Source organism: Chiloscyllium plagiosum, unplaced genomic scaffold (assembly GCF_037043375.1).
Source record: "Chiloscyllium plagiosum isolate Xiang-an unplaced genomic scaffold, Cpla_swu_hap1 HiC_scaffold_39, whole genome shotgun sequence".
Classification (NCBI taxonomy): domain Eukaryota; kingdom Metazoa; phylum Chordata; class Chondrichthyes; order Orectolobiformes; family Hemiscylliidae; genus Chiloscyllium; species Chiloscyllium plagiosum.
In genome coordinates this window covers 59,255,839-59,274,157 of record NW_028270177.1, presented here as the reverse complement: position 1 = coordinate 59,274,157, position 18,319 = coordinate 59,255,839, and the positions used below count along the sequence as shown (strand labels likewise).

Genomic DNA, 18,319 nt, shown 5'->3' with positions numbered 1-18,319 from the left:
CCGTTCTTAAACTGTTGGATAATATTTATAACTTTTGCCATATCCATATTGGCTAAATATCGTTCAGGAATATATTGGAAAATAACATGAAAATTCGCAATGCAATCAATACGTCTATTGCTGCTTCCTCTGAAATTCTTGTATGAAGTACATCTGATCTGTCAGATTTACAAATACTCAATCCAGTTTTCTTTTCAAAGATGACCTCAACACTGATAAGAATGATCTTAAACTTTACTTGCACAAGTCCCATGGTCACTTGGTATTTCTGGTAGAATTTCGGGATATTCTGCATTGAAAATAGACACAAAGAAACTGTTTCTTTCTCCTGTGATTGATGGGAAGGAAGATGAACACATAGGAACGTTCAAAAGGGGGAGTGTGCTGAGTTGGAAGATTGGACTGGGATAAGGTGGAGTTAAGGGAAATGGGGAAACTGGTGAAATCTACATTAATCCCCTGTGGTTGGAGGGTCCCAAGGCAGAAGAACAACCTTTCTCCATCCATGCTTCGGGTGGTTAGGGTTTAGCGATGGAGGAGGCCCAGGACTCTCATGTCCTTGGCAGAGTGGAAAGGAGAGGTAAAGTGTTTAACCACAAGGTGGTGGAGTTGGACAATGTGGCTGTTCCAGCGATGTTCTCTGAAATGATCCACGTGTGTCTCGCCAATGTGGAGAAGACCACACTGAGTTTAAAGGATGCAGTAGATGAGGCGTTCTGTCTCCCTTCATCACCTATCACTTTCAACACCACCTTCATCTACCTATCGCATTCCTAGCTACCTGCCTCCTGCCACACCCCCTTCTCATTTAACTCTCAGCTCCCTTGACCCAGAAGCCTCATTCCTGATGAAGGGTTGTGCCCGAAACGACAATGCTCCTGCTCCTCGTACGCTGCCTGACTGTGCTTTTCCAGCGCCACTGATCTCCAGCAGCTGCAGTGCCCACTTTCTCTTCACACCTTCAGGGCTTGCATGATTCAGATTTATAACAGTTACTTCAAATAAAACAAAAACTACCGTGTACTCAAACAGCATAAAAGAAAACCAATGCATTGTGGTCACTGTTCCCAAAAGGTCCTTTTAAACTAAAGTTTTCAATTAGCTTTTCTGGTCATCCAACATCAATTTCTAAATAACCTGATCTCTAGCTCTGTGCTCAACAAAATGTTAATGCCAGTTATCTAACACATGCTCATGAAATCCATTTTTCCCAGCATTAGCATTCAGTTTGGTTAACACAGTTTAGATACAATGTAAACAGTACATTATTACTGCAGTAGCCACAATTGTGTATATCTCATTTTCCTGTTTTATAACGTGCCCAACATTTGTATTGCAGCTTTCACTTTGATATATAACCCCCATCAATGTTTCCTGCTCCTTGCTGTTTTTACGCTCCACCTTACAAGATTCTGTAGAATCTGAGTGACGTGGACTTTGGGGAGATTAATGATAGAGATCATCTTGCCACATCATTTATGATCTTCTTAAGCATCATCGTGACATTTTCTCCAGATCTCCCGTTATGCTAGTGGAGTAGAGAAGGACAATGATCGTTCAACAATGCTCTGTATTTCCCCCAGAGAGCTGAGACTGCTCTCACCTGGGTGGGAACCTTACAGCAGGGTGGTAAAGCATTGCTGCTGCTGTACAGGATCTTAGTGAGATCACATCTGGAGTAGTGTGTACAGATTTGGTCTCTTCGATGAAGAAAGGATGTTATTATCTTGGAAGCAGCTCAGAGATGGTCCCCTCAACTGATTCCTGCAATAAAGGTGCTAACTTATAACGAAAGGAAGATCAGGTTGATCCAATAGCCATTGGAGTTTACAAAAATGAAAGAAGACCTTATTTCAACATAGATGACAGGAAGGAGTCAACAACTGAAGCAAATTACACAGATAATGGAGGAATCCATTCCGTTCTTCAGCCTGTTACACACGAACAACAGAAGGATATTCAGGCCTTTGACCCTGTTACACCAGAATAGGGCGAGGCTGTTCAGCCCTTGGAGCCTGATGTATATTTACAGGAGGAGGCCAATCAGCCCCTCGAATCTACAACACTGGCCCCAGAGTAGGCCATGCTGCACCAGTATCCTATTACACAGCAACAGGATCAGTCCATTCAGCCTCCTCAAGTCTGTAACATAGGAACTGAAAGCGGTCACACAGTGACTGGAGATTTGTTACACTGGGATAGCAGGAAGCCATTCATACCCACCGAGTCTGTTGCAAGAGAATTGGATAAGGATAAAAACTATTTGAGACTTATTTCATGAGAAAAGAGGAGGTAATTCAGACACGTGTCTGTTGTATGGGAACAAGAGAAGACCAATCGCCATCTTAGTCCCATCTCTGAGATACATGAGGAGACCGTACAGTACCTCCACCTATTATGGAGAAATATGAGAAGACCCATCAGCCCCTCAAAATGTTGCACAGCAACGGGAAGTTTCCATAATCCCCCACTCCTCTAACGCATCTACAGGGGGTGGTCATTCTGGCCTTGGAGATGATAACATGGGAACGTCAGAAAGACTTCATCTCATCGATTTTGTACACCAGCAGGAGGATGGGTCCAGTTAGCCACACATACCGCTTATGCAGCAAGTGGAGCACATCTCTTAAAACCCTTTTGCCAATCAAACAGGAATTCAAAGAAAATGTAAAGGTTTTAGAAAGGGAAGAACTTATAATAACTGAATACATTAGGGAGTAAAATGTAACAATAAAGTATTGTAATTTAAGGCAAATTATTAGAATCCATTGTTGTGGACATTTGCAAACGTAAACCACAATTCATCGGAGTCAACGTGGTTTTACAAAGGATAAATCATGATTGAAGTGTTTTCTTGAGTTATTTAAAGATGTGACAAACAAGGTGGATTGTGGGAATCCTGGAAATGGAATATATCTGGTCTTCGTGAAGGATTCAGATACGTCGCTTCTGCAAAGAGTGCGTGGTAAGATCAGACAGCATCGGTTTAGGAGTAATTTATTGGCTTGGATGGAGGGTTGGTTAACCAACAAAATGCAGTCAGATGAATTAATTGTGTCATTTTCTATTGGAAAATGCAATTTGTTGGGTGCCATAGATTTCAGTTCTCATGCTTCAACCATTTGTGATCGACATTATTACTCGGTTGACGGGATAGAAAATGCTATAGCTACATTTTCAGATGACACAAACATTGGTGGGAAATTACTTCGGAATGATGATGCAAGAGATTTAAAAACTATATGTATAGATTGGGTGAATGGGCAAACATTTGGCAATGAAAATTAAAGTGGATAAATATGGGGTTATTCAAGTTGGCCAGCCTAATAAAAAGGCAAATTATTATCTAAATGGAGAGAAACTTCAAAGTGCTTAAGTGCAGAGGGATTTGGGTGCCTGCTTGCATATCACAGAAAACCACTTGCGGGTACCTGAAGTAATGAGGAATGCAAGCATAACTTGAGCGTTTATTTGTAAAAGGATAGAGTAGAAAGGTTGCTGTAGCTATGCAAGGCGTTAGTGAGGCTGCAACTGGAGGACAGTTTGGGTGTCCTGCAGAATGAGGTATTTCCATTGGAGGCAATTCAGAAGAGCTTCATCAGATTGATTCCATATTTGAAGTGTTTGTCTTATGAAGAGAAATTGAGCAGTTCAGGCCTATACTGTCGAGTTTATAAGAATGAAATGAGATCTCATTGAGGTCTGTAAAATGCGAAACGTAATTGAAAGTGTAGATGTGGAATGGATATTTTTTCATGTGGCGCAATCTACAATAAGAGACTAGAGTTTGAGGATCGAGAGATGGCAGGAAAGTGGAACAGAGGCCGCGATGACATCAGCCATGATTGTATTCCATGGCAGAGCAAGTTCGAAGGGTTGGATTCCTGACTGATGCTCCTTGTTCATATTCAGCTTTACGGCTGTGTTACACAGTAATGGGGTAGAATTATGTATCAAACAGGAAGCAGGCACTCCGGATAAATCAGTCTAAATCAGTTTGACAGAACGTCACCAGAGGAGTCACACAGTGACCAGTGCTGGGTCCTCAACTATTTACAATCTATATCAATGATCAGGAGGATGGAACAGATATAGAGATACTGAGTTTGGTCATGTTGCTGTGATAAGCAAGAGATTAAATTATCAAGAGAGGGTGGAGGGTCTACAGATAGATGCAGAGAGGTAAAGGCAATGGATAATAATTTGGCAGCTGCAAAATAACATGATATAATCTGTCATTTCATTTACAGGAATAATGGAAGGCAGTATGTTACTGAAATGGAGAGGGATTACAGGGATTAATAATATTGTGTATTGGGGGGTTCACTCTGACCCGTTCAGACAGGGGAGGTTTTACCCCATCCCTGATTGTCTGCTCCTTGACGCTCCAAGTGACCCCATTGCTCTCCGTGCACATGGAATACTTTGAAGTGTTTGTTTGGTGATGGGGGATGCTGTCATCAAACGTGTATCAAGGGGATGGCCTTTATCCAAGATACATTCATTCCTTTCTACATGGAGATCTGAAGACGATGGGAATGTCTGCCTGCTTGTGAATGAAGAGGCTGTGGCTGCTGTCAGGACAGGGGTATTCACCAACATGATGTACTGTGATGGGCACGCTGCAAGATTAATGCAGAGAGTGCTCCTTCAGTTCCTCTACCTCTCCCCATTGACACGGCTACTCCGCAGATGCCATGTACACCATCGGGAATCCCACTATACTGGATTCACCCGGCAGCTCCCTACTGAAGGAGAAACAATGTATTTACCTCACCATATATATCCTCCGTCACTGAATGGTTACATTGATGGCAACATACTGGGAGATGACGGATATGTCACCCAGTCCTGTTTGAAAAGTTCCAGAACATAGAAGCTGAATGAAACTGACCCGAACAGCCACTGGCAGCACCGTCCTTCCCCCTGGGGTGATGCTGCAGGACGTGTTAAAGGAGGTGACACCGCTCTGTGACCAGCTCCTTATTCAATCAGAGTCCCCTCACACTCTGCTACTGGGATAAGTGGAGCTTGGGAAGCTGTTCCGGAAAATTCCGGGGTGGACGCAGCAGTTCTCTTTCCCCACACACACACTCACTGCGTGGTTTCAGAGTCTCCCCTCTCTGCAACCTCTGCTCCATTTGTTGTTCATGTTGCAGACCCAGATGTTGTAACTCCAGTCCCCAGGCTCCATCCAAGAGTCCCCAGGGTCACCAAATCCTCAGGTCTCCCTGAATGTCTGAGGCAGCTCACAGCATAACTTCCAGAAAACCATCCCCTGCTGCTGCACTAACTTTTCAATAACAGGAGTCAGTTAGAAATCCCTCGGCTACAAGTGTTGTGGACCAGACCAGATTCCCGCAAAATATTTTAAGAAGGCCGCTTAGACCCAAACCTTTCCTCATTTTGAATATAGATGGGAAGTGTGCTTTACAGATATGTTGTGATTGGTCAAACCACTCGACATTAGGCAAAATATAATCTATTTAAATGCTTTAGTTAAAATACAATCAAAGAAAAGAACATTTCGGGATGACTTATATGTTGGAACAATTACACATACAATAGATACCATACCTTATTGGTATACACCGCTTGGCACAAAGATATATTCAAATACAGATTCTTACATTGTAGTTTTCTGATCCAGGAGAAATCAACATAAATAGAGATCTCAGAGAGAAAGGCAGCTGGGGATCAAGTATTGACACTTCCAACCATTCTGGGATCCCCAACAGCTTCTGAATGCTGCAGCTAAAAACAAAACGAGTAAACCTGGTCTGGGAGAGCTGGCCACTGCCCTTCCATTGTTAGCACCGTTTTAATAAAACCTAAAGGATTTCTCAGTTATTTACTTAAACTGTTTTCAGAGAGCAGTTCTGCACCTCTGCCTTTCAAAGCTCTCATCAAAAAAAAAACCCGAAGAGAAAATAACCTTTTTATAGTGATAGTATTATCACAACTCCACTTTTAATAAAATGATCCATCAATATACACAAATGGATTCATTTTAGACCGCCTAATCTTCCACTATTAGTAGACTGGAATGAACATATATTACATTGACTCTGAGCATACAAATGTTCACAACTCGATTCGATTTCAGTCATTTCACTCCTGCCACAGAATGCCTTTTGTCTTTCTTCATCCAAGTCTCCACAACATGTCAAAACTTAGGTTTTCTCGCCGTGTCAACTTTATAATTTCAATAAGCTCAATAAAAACGGACTGGTATTTTTCTCCCTAAATTTCTCCAAAATCATTAAGGGTCACGATCAGTGATAAAGATTTGTCTCATGTATGTTATTGGCAAATTAAATGCTGAAATGTTGTAACGCCAACGCCAAGCTCAAGGCCTCCTTCCCCATTGTGGAATAAATCTGTTGATGTTTCTACTGGACACTCCAACCACACGTTACATAATGGAGCACGTCTCATCTCTCCAATAGTCCTTCTGAATGACATAGCTCATCATGTCTCAGCATAAAAATATTACATCCTTCTGTACCACTTTGTAATGTAACCGCTTCACCTGCTAATGCTGGCCTACACCAGTTAACCTTACTCTCACAGGGATATGTTTTAAGAAGATCTCGCACATTCTTCTCAATCCCTCACAGAAACCAAACTTTGGTTTCTGAACCCAATCATCATTATCAGCCATTTCAGCTTCTAATCTTGCCATAGTAACTCTCTGCTCTTCCACACGAGTTCTCACGGCTGCAGGAAGTGAATTGTTGAACTTCTCCAAAATTAGAGTCTCTCTCAGAGTGCCATAACTTTGCTCTGTTTTAATACCCTTCCCCACCTTTCAAAATTACTTTGTTTGATTCTTTCAAACACAACGTGCGTTAAACCAGGAATGCTCTTTTAGATTCCTGAAACACTGTCGGCTTTTGGCACAAGCTCATATGCACTTCAGATGGCTTTCTTCACCTCCACCGATAGGGATGCAAATACCTATCAGCTTTGTTTGGATAAACTAAATCCACATGTTCTCTGGCCACTGCATTTGTTTAGCCACTTTCTGAAATGAAATTAAAAAGGCTCCCCCATCATTCTCATCAAATTTAGATAATGACCTGGATGTCTTTCAACAGATCCTGATCAGGCCTTTGGCTGCTATAGGGTTGCTCAACCTCACTATCCTCTAATGAAAATCCATACAAAATGAAGAGGAATTTAGAATAACTTAACTATTGTAAACCTTAACCGAATAATGGATACAGTACGTTCTACAAATGAACTGTTCAATCTATTAACATCACCTAAACACACCCCTTGGCAAAAAGGAACATTCAGACATGCATTCTTGCATACAGTTCTCCAATCCAGGAGGAAACACTATCAAGTGAGGCTTTAGAGAGAGTAACAGCTAGGGATACTTTACTAAAACTTCCAATCCCTCTGGGACCCCAAACACCCGGTGATTGTTACAGCTGCAAGAAAAAACAAACTAGAAAGCCTGGTCTGTGTGAGCTGTCCATTGTTACTACTATTTATTAAAAACCCTAAAAGCCCCGTAAGTTATTTACTTGAGCCGTTTTCAGTAGGCACTTTGGCCTTTAAGACCTCTTACTAAAAAAAAAGAGAAACTAACGTTTTATTTAAAAAGTAACAGCATTGTCAGGCAATTTAGATGCCTGGTCCTTCACTCAATGGGCTTGCTCGTGTTACTGATCGCAAGGTCACCTGAGAGGGACAACCACAGGTACAGACCAAGTTACAAGGAGGTGTCTCATAACTTCTGATACACGCCTGTCCATGGACCATCACATGGGACATACCAGGAAGTGAACAACAGTTTGACACACACCATTTCAGTATTTCTGAGCTACACAATGCCAGCACTCGATACACTAGGGAGCCAAAACCCAAGGCCAGGGAAAGATACAGAGGGACAGAGAGATTCACATTAAAGACAGAAACAGACAATTAATTAACTGAAAAGATGTTGTGGAAATATGGGGAAAAAGACAGGGCAGTGGGACTAACTGGGGAAGTGAGACCTTCGAGAGTAAAATGACAAGAATGAGAACATTGAAAAAAGGCATTGTCAGATCAGCTGGAATGGTTTGTTACATCAAATTCTGAATCTGCTTCACCGAACATTACACACAACATAAACTGGGACAAGATGACAGCCCAGCGTGGACAGCTGTGCAGGCCATGCTAGTGTGTTGTTCAGTGAACTGCACTATCTGCCCAGCATAGAGAGTATTGCAAACTTTGCTATCATATGCTAACTTTCCTCGCATCAGATTACTGCTTGCAATGGGAAGGTTTGCTCTGTGTGTGTGTGTGTGTGTGTGTGGTTGAATGCGAAACTCACTGTTTGAGAAGGAACGCACGTGGAGGAAACTTTTAAATACGAACAACTGACAGGCTTTTTATTAATCAACAGAGAGAACGAGGGAAGTTTCATGGACAGATGAGATAAAGTGTTTGAGAATATTAAAATAAAGTCATTGCCAGACACAACAGCAATATACATCGGCACACACATGAATGACAGATGGATGGGGGTTTGGTGTGAATTCGAATCAGATTTGCTTCGGCAGGTTTGAAGCCGGGAGCGTCAGTAGCAGATTATTGGCTTCATTAAGCCTGTATTTCATAGCTCAAGATTCAAACAGCAGATGGAATACGCAGTGAGATATATTCTGGAGTGGTGAGTATTTCAAGTTAGAAATGGTCAGGACATGGTGTCAGGAATCAGCTCATGGTCAAAGAGATCTCCCACAGTTGTGACTTGTCTGCTTCAGCTGTAGATATTGGCCAGGGATGGGATAGAAACAGTGGAAGGAAGTGGAATTTGTAACCAGAGCAGTAGACGGTGACCTCTATACTCTTAACAGCAAAGGCAATGCTACAATGCATTGTGGTTCTCCCCTGAAACTGAATAGATCAACATAGGGACCCGGAGTAACACTGCCAGAGCAGAGAGCGAGACAGTAATTGAACGCATTCATTCATGTAGTTAGTAGTGGCCTGTGGAGTGAATATCTGGATTGAGAGATTCAACAGGAATAATAATAGTGGCAGGAAGTGTAGACTACATGAAATAACAGTAATACAGTCATAACTGGTTTATAGAAACAAAATCTGGACAGTGACACTCACCAGGAACACCAATGATAGCCAGGAAGGGATAATAAAAATATTGAATAATGAGAAGAGCGTAATAGATCCGCAATGATAATGACAACCAATCAAATGCAGAAAGATACCAAACATAATTGGATAAGCGCCTGTCTATTGTTGGAACATGCCAGTCTAATGTTCTCAGATTCTGATCCATTGTTTGAATATTCCTGTCTAATGTTCTCAGATTCTGATCCATTGTTGGCACATTCCAGTCTAATGTTCTCAGATTCTGATCTCTCCTCTCCCTCTCTCTGGATCTGCTGATCCCGATCAGTGCTGTCGGTGATGCTCCCGCTCATGTTATGGAATAACACATTGAACGGAGCCCATTTATCATTAAAAGATGGAAACCCTCCACTGGCATAATTAGAATCCATGGAGATTGGCATTAATCGCAGTCACTGAACAAATAGGCTCAGTTAACCTGTTCAAAACATCACTTTTCATTTATTGGGTTTGGATGGAATGAATGAGGATTGCTGAGGGATGGATCATAAACCTTTCAATCTTTTAACTCTTTTTATTAATTTGTATGTGAGAGTATTAACAGGACACTGCAGGGGTCAATATATGTTCCACTCTGGTTAGGAATGGAGGCAGTTATAAAATAACAGATCGGTCGCATCAAAAAAAGTCGGGTGGGCAAGTTTCTCGATACCTGAACAAAAAGTACGGTACTTATTGACCAGTGTGAGGCTACTCCTGGTTTTAAGTGACCTGTTGTCAAATCCTTTCATAACCTTGAGACAGAGCATTGAGACTGCTGCTCAGGAACAGACCGAAGCAATTCTGTCCCTATGGGCCTCTTACAGAGGGATAAGAGAAGGCCATTCAGCCCATATTAGCCTAGTGCTACTTGAAAAGGTGGAAAGCTGGAATATTGGCACATTTTGCCGAAAGATTCATTCAAAACAAAGAGATGTGTCGCTGCATCTGTATAAACTGTTACTGAGAGGGCACCTGGAGTACATTGTGTTGTTTGTGTTTCTGTAACTCCATCAAATACAGTTTAACGGCTGCTCGTAATCCACGTGTTGCTATCTCATTTAATGTCTCGGATCTGTTACACAGGGACAGGAGGAGGCCATGAAGCCTCTTGAGTCTATTTCAGAGGGAAAAGAGGAGGTCATTTAGCCTTTCCAGTCTATTACAGAGGGACACAAGGAGTCCACTCAGCCTCTCGAGCCTGTTGCAGAGGGGCAGGAAATGTTTATTTAACATTCAAGTCTGTTACGCATAAATGTTAGTTTTAAACTAGTTGTGGAATAGGAAAGACTTGATGTAAACATTAAAGTTCTAACTTTGAATAAGGCCAATTTTGAAAGTGTTATGCGAGCCCTGTGAAAGGCAGATTGGAATACCCTATTCACAGGTAAAGGGATGGTTGGAAAATGCAAGGCCATCAAAACGTGGTTTCAGAGAGTCCAGAGCCAACATGTTCCTATTAGTGAGATGGGCAAGGCTGGTGGGTGCAGGGAGTGCTGGATGGCTAGATATATTGATGTCATGGTCAAGGTAAGGAAGGAGGCATATGTCAGGAAAACAGAGCTGAGATTAAGTGAATCCCGAGGGGAGTATAAGGGCAATAAGTGTATTGTCAATGGGGAAATTGGGCCAGAAAAATGTGGACAAATCGTGTTAATGAGGCATTGAAGAAATTCTACAAATCCTTTAATGGCAAAATAATGGCAGGTACAGTTACACCATTTGGATGGGTATGTACACGGGAAGTGTTTGGAGGGAGATGGGCCAACTGCTGGCTAGGGGGACGAGATAAATTTAGGATATTTGGTTGGTACAGATGACCAGACCCGTAGGATATTCTTCCATGCTATACATCTCTGAGAGTCGATTGACTCTTGAGTGTTTAACATGGGAGCAGGAGGAGGCTATACAGCTTCTGAAGTTTATCAGTCAGCGTGTTTGCTCAATTACTGACAGTCAAATACAAAAATACATCATTCACATTTTGATGGTGTTTTACAGAAACAGGAGAAAGGCTTTTAGTCAAGAAAAGCTGTAAAGAATGTGAAGAGGTCATTCAGTCCCTCAATTCCATTCCACATGAGCAGCAGTTGAGCACAGAGCTATTGGAGCCTGTTACTCTGGAGCAGTTGGAGGACATCCATTTTCACAAACTTGGGATCAGGAGGGAATCATTCAACTGCTTGAAACTGGGACACAGGAACAGGAGGCAGTCACTCAACTGCACGAGACTAGGTTAGACAGGGGATTGCAGGGGATGATTGGAGTTGTTTGTTTCCAGGTAAAAGGATCTCGGGCAAGTGGGAGGGCTTTAAAAGTAAGATAGCTCGAGTTCAAGGTTTCAATTTTCCTATGAGGGTGAAGGTTATGTGAGACTGGAAGAGAGAACCCTGGATGTCAAGAGATATTGAGGCTTTGACCAGAAAAAAGGAGGCGTGGCTCATGTTCAGGCAGCTCGTATCAAGGGAATCCCTGGAGTATTACAGGGGATAGAGGAGATTACTGAAGAAGGAAATCAGCAAGACCATAACGGGGTATGAGGTAGTCATGGCTGAGAAGATTAGAGTGAATCCAAATTCAGTATAGGAAAAATAAAGAGTAACTAGAGAGAGAATAGGATGCTTTAAAATCTAAAACCGGCATGCATGTGTAAAACCTCAAGAGATGGGTGAAGTCCTCAATTTCCCCTCGGTGTTTATCATGAAGAAAGACATGAAGATCTGTGACCTTTAGGAGGTTAGTTGTCATATCTTGGTACTGTCCATATCACAGTAGAGGTGCTGTTGGACATATGAGAACGCACAAAGTCAGACATATCTCTTGGTCCTGACCAGATATATCTAAGAGCACTGTAAGAGGCGAGAGAAAAAGCTTAGGGACAAAGATCCCGGAAGACTGGGCAGTAGCAAATGTTGTGCCCTTATTCAAGAAAGGCTGCGAAGAAAAGCCTAGGAAATATGGACCAGTAAGCTTCACACCTGTTTTCGGTGAACCACTTGAGAAGGTTCTGAGAAATAAGATGTGCATGCATTTGGAAAGACAGAGTTTGACTTGGAGCAGTCAGCATGGCATTGTGCGTGGCGGATCATGCCTGACAAATTTTGTTAGAGATTTTTGAGGAAGTGACCAGGAAGGTTGATGAGAGCAGGGTTGTAGACATATTATATATGGATTTCAGTGAGGCCTTTGATAAAGTTTCACATAGTAGGCCGCTCTAGAAGGCTAGATCGCATGGAATCCAAGGTGAACTGTCAAATTAGACTGAGCTGCCAGTGGAAGTGGTTGAAGTCAGTACAATAACAACATTGAAAAGGCATTTGGACAAATACAATGATAGGAAAGGATTAGATGGATACAGAGCAAAGACAGGGAAATGGCAAATTGGTAGATAAGGTGCAATTACACCATGGTTTGTTGACAGAGCACGGTGGGCGTATTGGATGGGCGAGTACAGAGGGGGAACATTCCCATCCCAGAAGGTGCCACACCACCAGACCCACCGAGCATGGTCTGTGCTCACTACCGAGTTCAGTGCAGTATTTGAGGTCTGAAGAAATGTCCAGCAATACAGGATAAGCATCAATAACCTTCCCCGCTCTGTCAGGATAAGGGTCACCGTATTCTGTCTGTCCCTCACAATCACTGTATATCTGTGATTGCAACTACCCCCGAACAAGGCTCGTGGTCCCCCACTCTCACTACTGCATGCAACACCTTCTCTCTCTCCTTTGCAATACCTCCCACACAGTCATAGAATATTCTGGAGAATGCCGATTATAGAATGTTCCAGATAATGTTCCAAATATTTCCCAGTTTCAGGAAAATGGTAGTGTGCCAGTGTGTAACACATAAGAGTTACTTGACTCACCTTAATGATATTAAACCAAAAACAACATCTAAACACGTCTCGTTATAAATACAATTTCGAGCAAAAAAACATTTTTACCCTCAGGCGTTATCTTGACCATTATCTGAACTGTACCACTTTCCTTATTATGCATGTTTCTCTTAAAATTTGTCTGTGACTGTTTCTGTCTGTAACAGTTACACAGTCTCCCACTCAGTTGGCAGGACGGCAGGTTTTTGATGTAGAGGCAGAGCAACAGCGCAGGTTCAGTCCCTCACACTGACAAAGATTACCATGAAGGGGACAGTCTCTCAGCCTCACCCCATCACCCGAGATGTGGTGATCCTCAGGATAAACCACCATGAGTGGTCTTTCTAATGAGAGTTTTTTGGGACTGTATTCTATCAATGTCAGCATTTTAATTTAAAAAAAAATTTAAGAAGAGATTTTTAGTATTATAATAAACCAATAACAACACAACTCAACTAACTGAAAACAAAATAACATCCAATTTCATGTACATACAAAACAAATTAAAACACTACACAGACAGAAGAAAAAACAAAACTAAGCAAACATTAATGAATAAATAATACAGCTCAGCATAACAAAAGGACAGCTCTTGTTCATCAAGAGCATTAACTGATACACATTTTTATGTACATAGTTCTTCCTCTCTGGGGGTGGGGGAGTTCAGACATCCATCGCAACAGAATATTTTTCCTAGCACGGAAAGTACAGAATGATAGGATATAACTTTGTTCCCATATTCATCTGTGGAAAGTACCCTGGGCAGGCCCAGGAAAACAGAAACCAAGTCCATCTCCAATTCAGTCCCCAATACACACTCTATCACATCTGACACAGTGCTTCTATATAGATGAAGTCTGCAGCAGGACCACAAGCAATGAGTAAGAGTGCCTGTAGACATTCTGCATTTAGGACATGCTGAAGATAATCCCACTTTGCATTTTGAGAGACAATTTGGGGTCAGATAGACACTACGAAGAATTTTCAGCTGCATGGAATGGGTCCTATTACAGATCAAAATCCTTCGATCATTTTCACAAATATCCTCCCATGTCTCCGTGGTTTTCTGAACCCCAACTCTCTCTCGCAGACATCACAACGCTGCACAGTCTCATCTGAGGGGACACTCTCCAACTAATGATAAAGGGTACTGACAGAGAGCGTATTCTAAGCAATAAGCGCCCTCTTCCCTTTATCGGATCTGTAAGAGTGTGGTAAAAGTGTGTTTTTCTTTAATTAAATCTCTGATCTGGAAAAGAAAACAGAAGAGATCTCTACTAGGTAGTCCATACGCACGAGTTATTTGATCAAATGATATCATCGTTTCTCCATCAAATAACACGTGGTGGCTTATTTGTGAGCATTGTTGCCTCACAGCACCAGGGTCTCGGCTTTGGTTTTGGCCTTGGGTGACTGGCTGTGTGGAGTTAACATTCTCGCCGTGTCTGTGTAGGTTTCCTCCCACAGTACAAAGATGCGCATGTTAGATGAATTGGTGATTGATGAATCACCCATAGTGTTCAGGGATGTGTAGGTTTGGGCATTAGTCATGGTAAATATGGGATGGTAGGGGAATGCGTCTGGGTGGGTTACTCTTCAGAAGGTCGAAGTGGACTTGTTGGGCCCAAGGGCTGGTATCCACACTGTAGGGATTCTACTAATTCTAAATCACTCAAGCAATGTACACCCCTTGCTGTCGACAGTTTAAACCTGGATTCCATTATTCCCGGATGACAGCCCGGTGTGCCAATGACAGGGGTAAGAAACATGATTTTGGCTGTATTGCCCCAATCTGACGCATTGTCATTCATGCTTTAACAATATTGATAATTATTGGGTTATGACAATGCTTCATAAATGTTGTCAATTTAGTTAAGAAAAACAGACTAATAAGGGTTCACTTTATCTGATAGGGTTCAATATCTCACAGTATTGAAGCCGAGTCCTCAGCAGCCCAGGCACTAACATAGGATAAAAAAGAGCTTAATTGATAGCTTTTATCTGGGCAATCTACTCCCCACAATCTGTGGGGTAGTTGCAATTTGGTTAGCTTGATAAAGAGTCGCTCATGCTGCCAAATAGAAGAGCTAAACCAGCCATTATGTCTCCTAAATACCTATGTGGGAAACATCAAAGGAAGCATTCACACGGGGTACAGTAAATGAGGAAGGACATGCTTTAATAAGAACTATCCGACCTAGCCAGGATATTGGAAGTGCCTCCCATCTTTGAAGGTTTTGTTTAATTTTGTCAAACAAATGGACATATTTCACGTTAAATAAATGATCAAAGACGGACGTAATGAATATACTGAAATAGAGAACCTCGCCCCCCTACACCCCCGTGACCATTTAAAATGAAACCAGGATTTTCCCTCATCAGGAATTTCCCCAATACCTCCCACAGGCATGGCCTCCAATGTTGTAAAGTTAATCATAGAGCCCGAAAAGGCAGCAAGCGAATTATTGCATTGCATCACGTGAGCTGCCGAAATTGCGGGATTTGACAAAAACATAAGACAATCTGCATACAAGATAATTTTATGTGACTTTTATCCGACTTCTGGGGCAGGCATGTTGGGGTAATATTCCCAATTGTGCAGGATGCCACCGAATCTAAGATTTTTGCAGGGATGGGGAAGAGATCAACACTCGTGTGCCATTTCTGCGGGTTAAAGAAGAAAATAAAATCCCTACTTATGAGGTAGATCTGCCTCCAGACATCCACCAGCTCTAGTTCTAGACACAAATCCATTAATTGCTTACATTATAACGAGGGCATTGGGGGAGCTTTGGACATTCTGTCCATCGTGGGGCCATAAGACAGTCGAAATTTCCTTCTGCAATCATGTGTCATGATGCAAGATAAGTGAATTTAGAAAATGCATCTATCAGGATTTTAAAAGGGTGCACCGGGTGGCAATAAACATTTAAAATACTGTATTAATTCCCGTAGTTCAAGACTTTGCGATTATGATCCTTCCATGGGTGTTTAATACAATCTAGTAATTTAAATGGAAGATTCTTCCTATCCATTATGACTTTTCCCCCATTCTTAGTATTAAAAGACGAGAAATAAACCCGATCGAATCCGCCCTGCTGTAACGTCAAATGTTTGTGTCATCAAGGTGCATCTCCTGCAATAGGACAACTCTTCTTTTTTAAGATGAGCAAGTATATTTTTCCTCTTGATTGGCAGATGGCTCCCCTTAATGTTCCAGATACACCATTTAAGCACATCATTATCCATAACACACTGCAGCAACATTTGAACTCCAGAGAATTTCATATCGAATGAGCATTAATGACAAAAGACTCATCGAGCCTTAAATCTGTACAAAATAAAACTACTGCAACTCACAAGCTCTCAAAACTTTCCAAAGCTAAAACCATAAAAAAAGAACGAAACAAAATCCAAAGTACCAATGACACTTGATAGGGTTTTTACCCCCCCCCCCCCCCACCGCCCAATGGGGACGCTGACGGCCTAGGTCTCTGTTCTACAACACTGACAAAGGCCGTGCTTTTAATTGTATAGGTCCTGCTCTTGTTTGATTTACCAAATCCAATACCTCGCATTAATCCAAACTGAACTCCATCTGCCACTCCTCAGCCCAGTGAGTGATATTACTACCACCTCACCTTCCCCTCTCCAGGAGGCCTGCACAATCCGGCCTTGATTTTCACAAAGACCCTGAGCTTGGTTTGCCTTCTGTGGTTAGGGGGAGGAGAGACAGATTGCAGACACAGTCAGTGGGGAGGAGAGGCTGAACAGTAATCAGTGGCCTGGTATCATTTCATGGTTTTAGGAAGAAGGCAGTCACACGTGAGAGTTGGGTAATACTGATCGGTTATTTGGGGCCAGATATTATGATCTTTTTCCGTCTCTGGTGTTCAGTAATGAAAATCTATTCGAGACCCTTCATTGTGCAGAGTGTGTCTGCAGGATTTATTTCCCTAATATTGCAGACTACAGATAATAGCGATTAAAGCTGTTCATAGTTAACTTCGATGGCACAGCACGTACACCCAACAAAGTAAAAGCAATGACTTCAGATGCTGGAAACCAGATTCTGGATTAGTGGTGCTGGAGGAGCACAGCAGTTCAGGCAGCATCCAAGGAGCAGTAAAATAATCAGGAAGTGCTTTTGCCCGAAGCGTCGTTTTTACTGCACCTCGGATGCTGCCTGAACTGCTGTGCTCTTCCAGCACCACTAATCCCGTACACTCAACATCCTACAGTTAAGACAAATATTTTGCACTTGTTTAGTACAAAGTGTTTTGTGTAATTCTGTATTGGTAGCCTGATTATAACAAATCCACACCGAGCTGAAAGCTGACGCTTAAAATATGACCCAAAATCTGGATATGGTAGTTTCGTGGGTAATGTCCCTGCCTCTGAGCCAGAGGTCTGGATTTGATTCCTGAACGTGCGTGCTGGTGTTCCAAGCTCTGGACTAGAAGTTCTGGATTCAAGTCCTGCCTGTTGCAGAGGTATGTCACAGCATGTCAGAAGAGGCTGATGAGCAAATATACAGGAGAATAATGGTACAGCTTTATGGATATTGCCGAGTGATGCCAGTGTCCCTACCTCCGGGCACAAAGGTCCAGGTGCAAATCCCACAGAAGTGTTTCATAACACACCTAAACAAACTGATTAAAACGGATTTAGAATTGTGGCTTGATGGAGAAGGAAGAGGTGTCAGTATTGCATTTCAGAATTTAGGCCTAGGATGGCTGAAAGTACAGCCATTCGTGTTGATTGGAGTCACATTTTGCAGCAGTAAAGGTTTATAAAATCAAAATGGTCATGGATAGGGTGAGTAGTCATGTTCCCCAGATTGGGGCATACAAAACTAGAGGGCATTGGTTGAAATTGAGAGGGGAAAGTTTTTGACGAGCCCACGAGCACCATTTCACACAGAGATTGGGGCATACAAAACTAGAGGGCATTGGTTGAAATTGAGAGGGGAAAGTTTTTGACGAGCCCACGAGCACCATTTCACACAGAGGGTGTGCATGTGGAATGAGCTGCCAGAGGAAGTGGTGGAGGCTGGTACAAATACAGCATGTAAAAGGCATCTGGATGCTGACAGACCTGCCGAGCTTTTCCAGGATTGTCTGTATTTGTTGCAAAATGCATTCATTTTAACACAATATTCGGAATACATTAAACATTTTATTTTTTTAATGACGCAGCGACATATAAACATATCTTCAAATAGACCGAGACCATTTTCTGCTAAGGGTATGGCTCTGTGTATGACAGTAGCAATGATGCATCAACATGGAACAGGGAATGTGATGGAGA

At 42.2% G+C, this 18,319-nt stretch overlaps 1 protein-coding gene across 1 annotated transcript in view; it reads right to left on the bottom strand.

The window, feature by feature from the left end:
• The window catches only part of LOC148138718 (putative G protein-coupled receptor 139), a 36,130-nt gene extending 26,787 nt beyond the window's left edge, over nucleotides 1-9,343 (bottom strand). Inside the window, exon 1 of the mRNA XM_087981143.1 lies at nucleotides 9,124-9,343. Within this exon, the coding sequence (XP_087837269.1) occupies nucleotides 9,124-9,343 (220 nt within the window). The remainder of the gene's footprint in view (nucleotides 1-9,123) is intronic.
• Nucleotides 9,344-18,319: the final 8,976 nt, after the last annotated feature.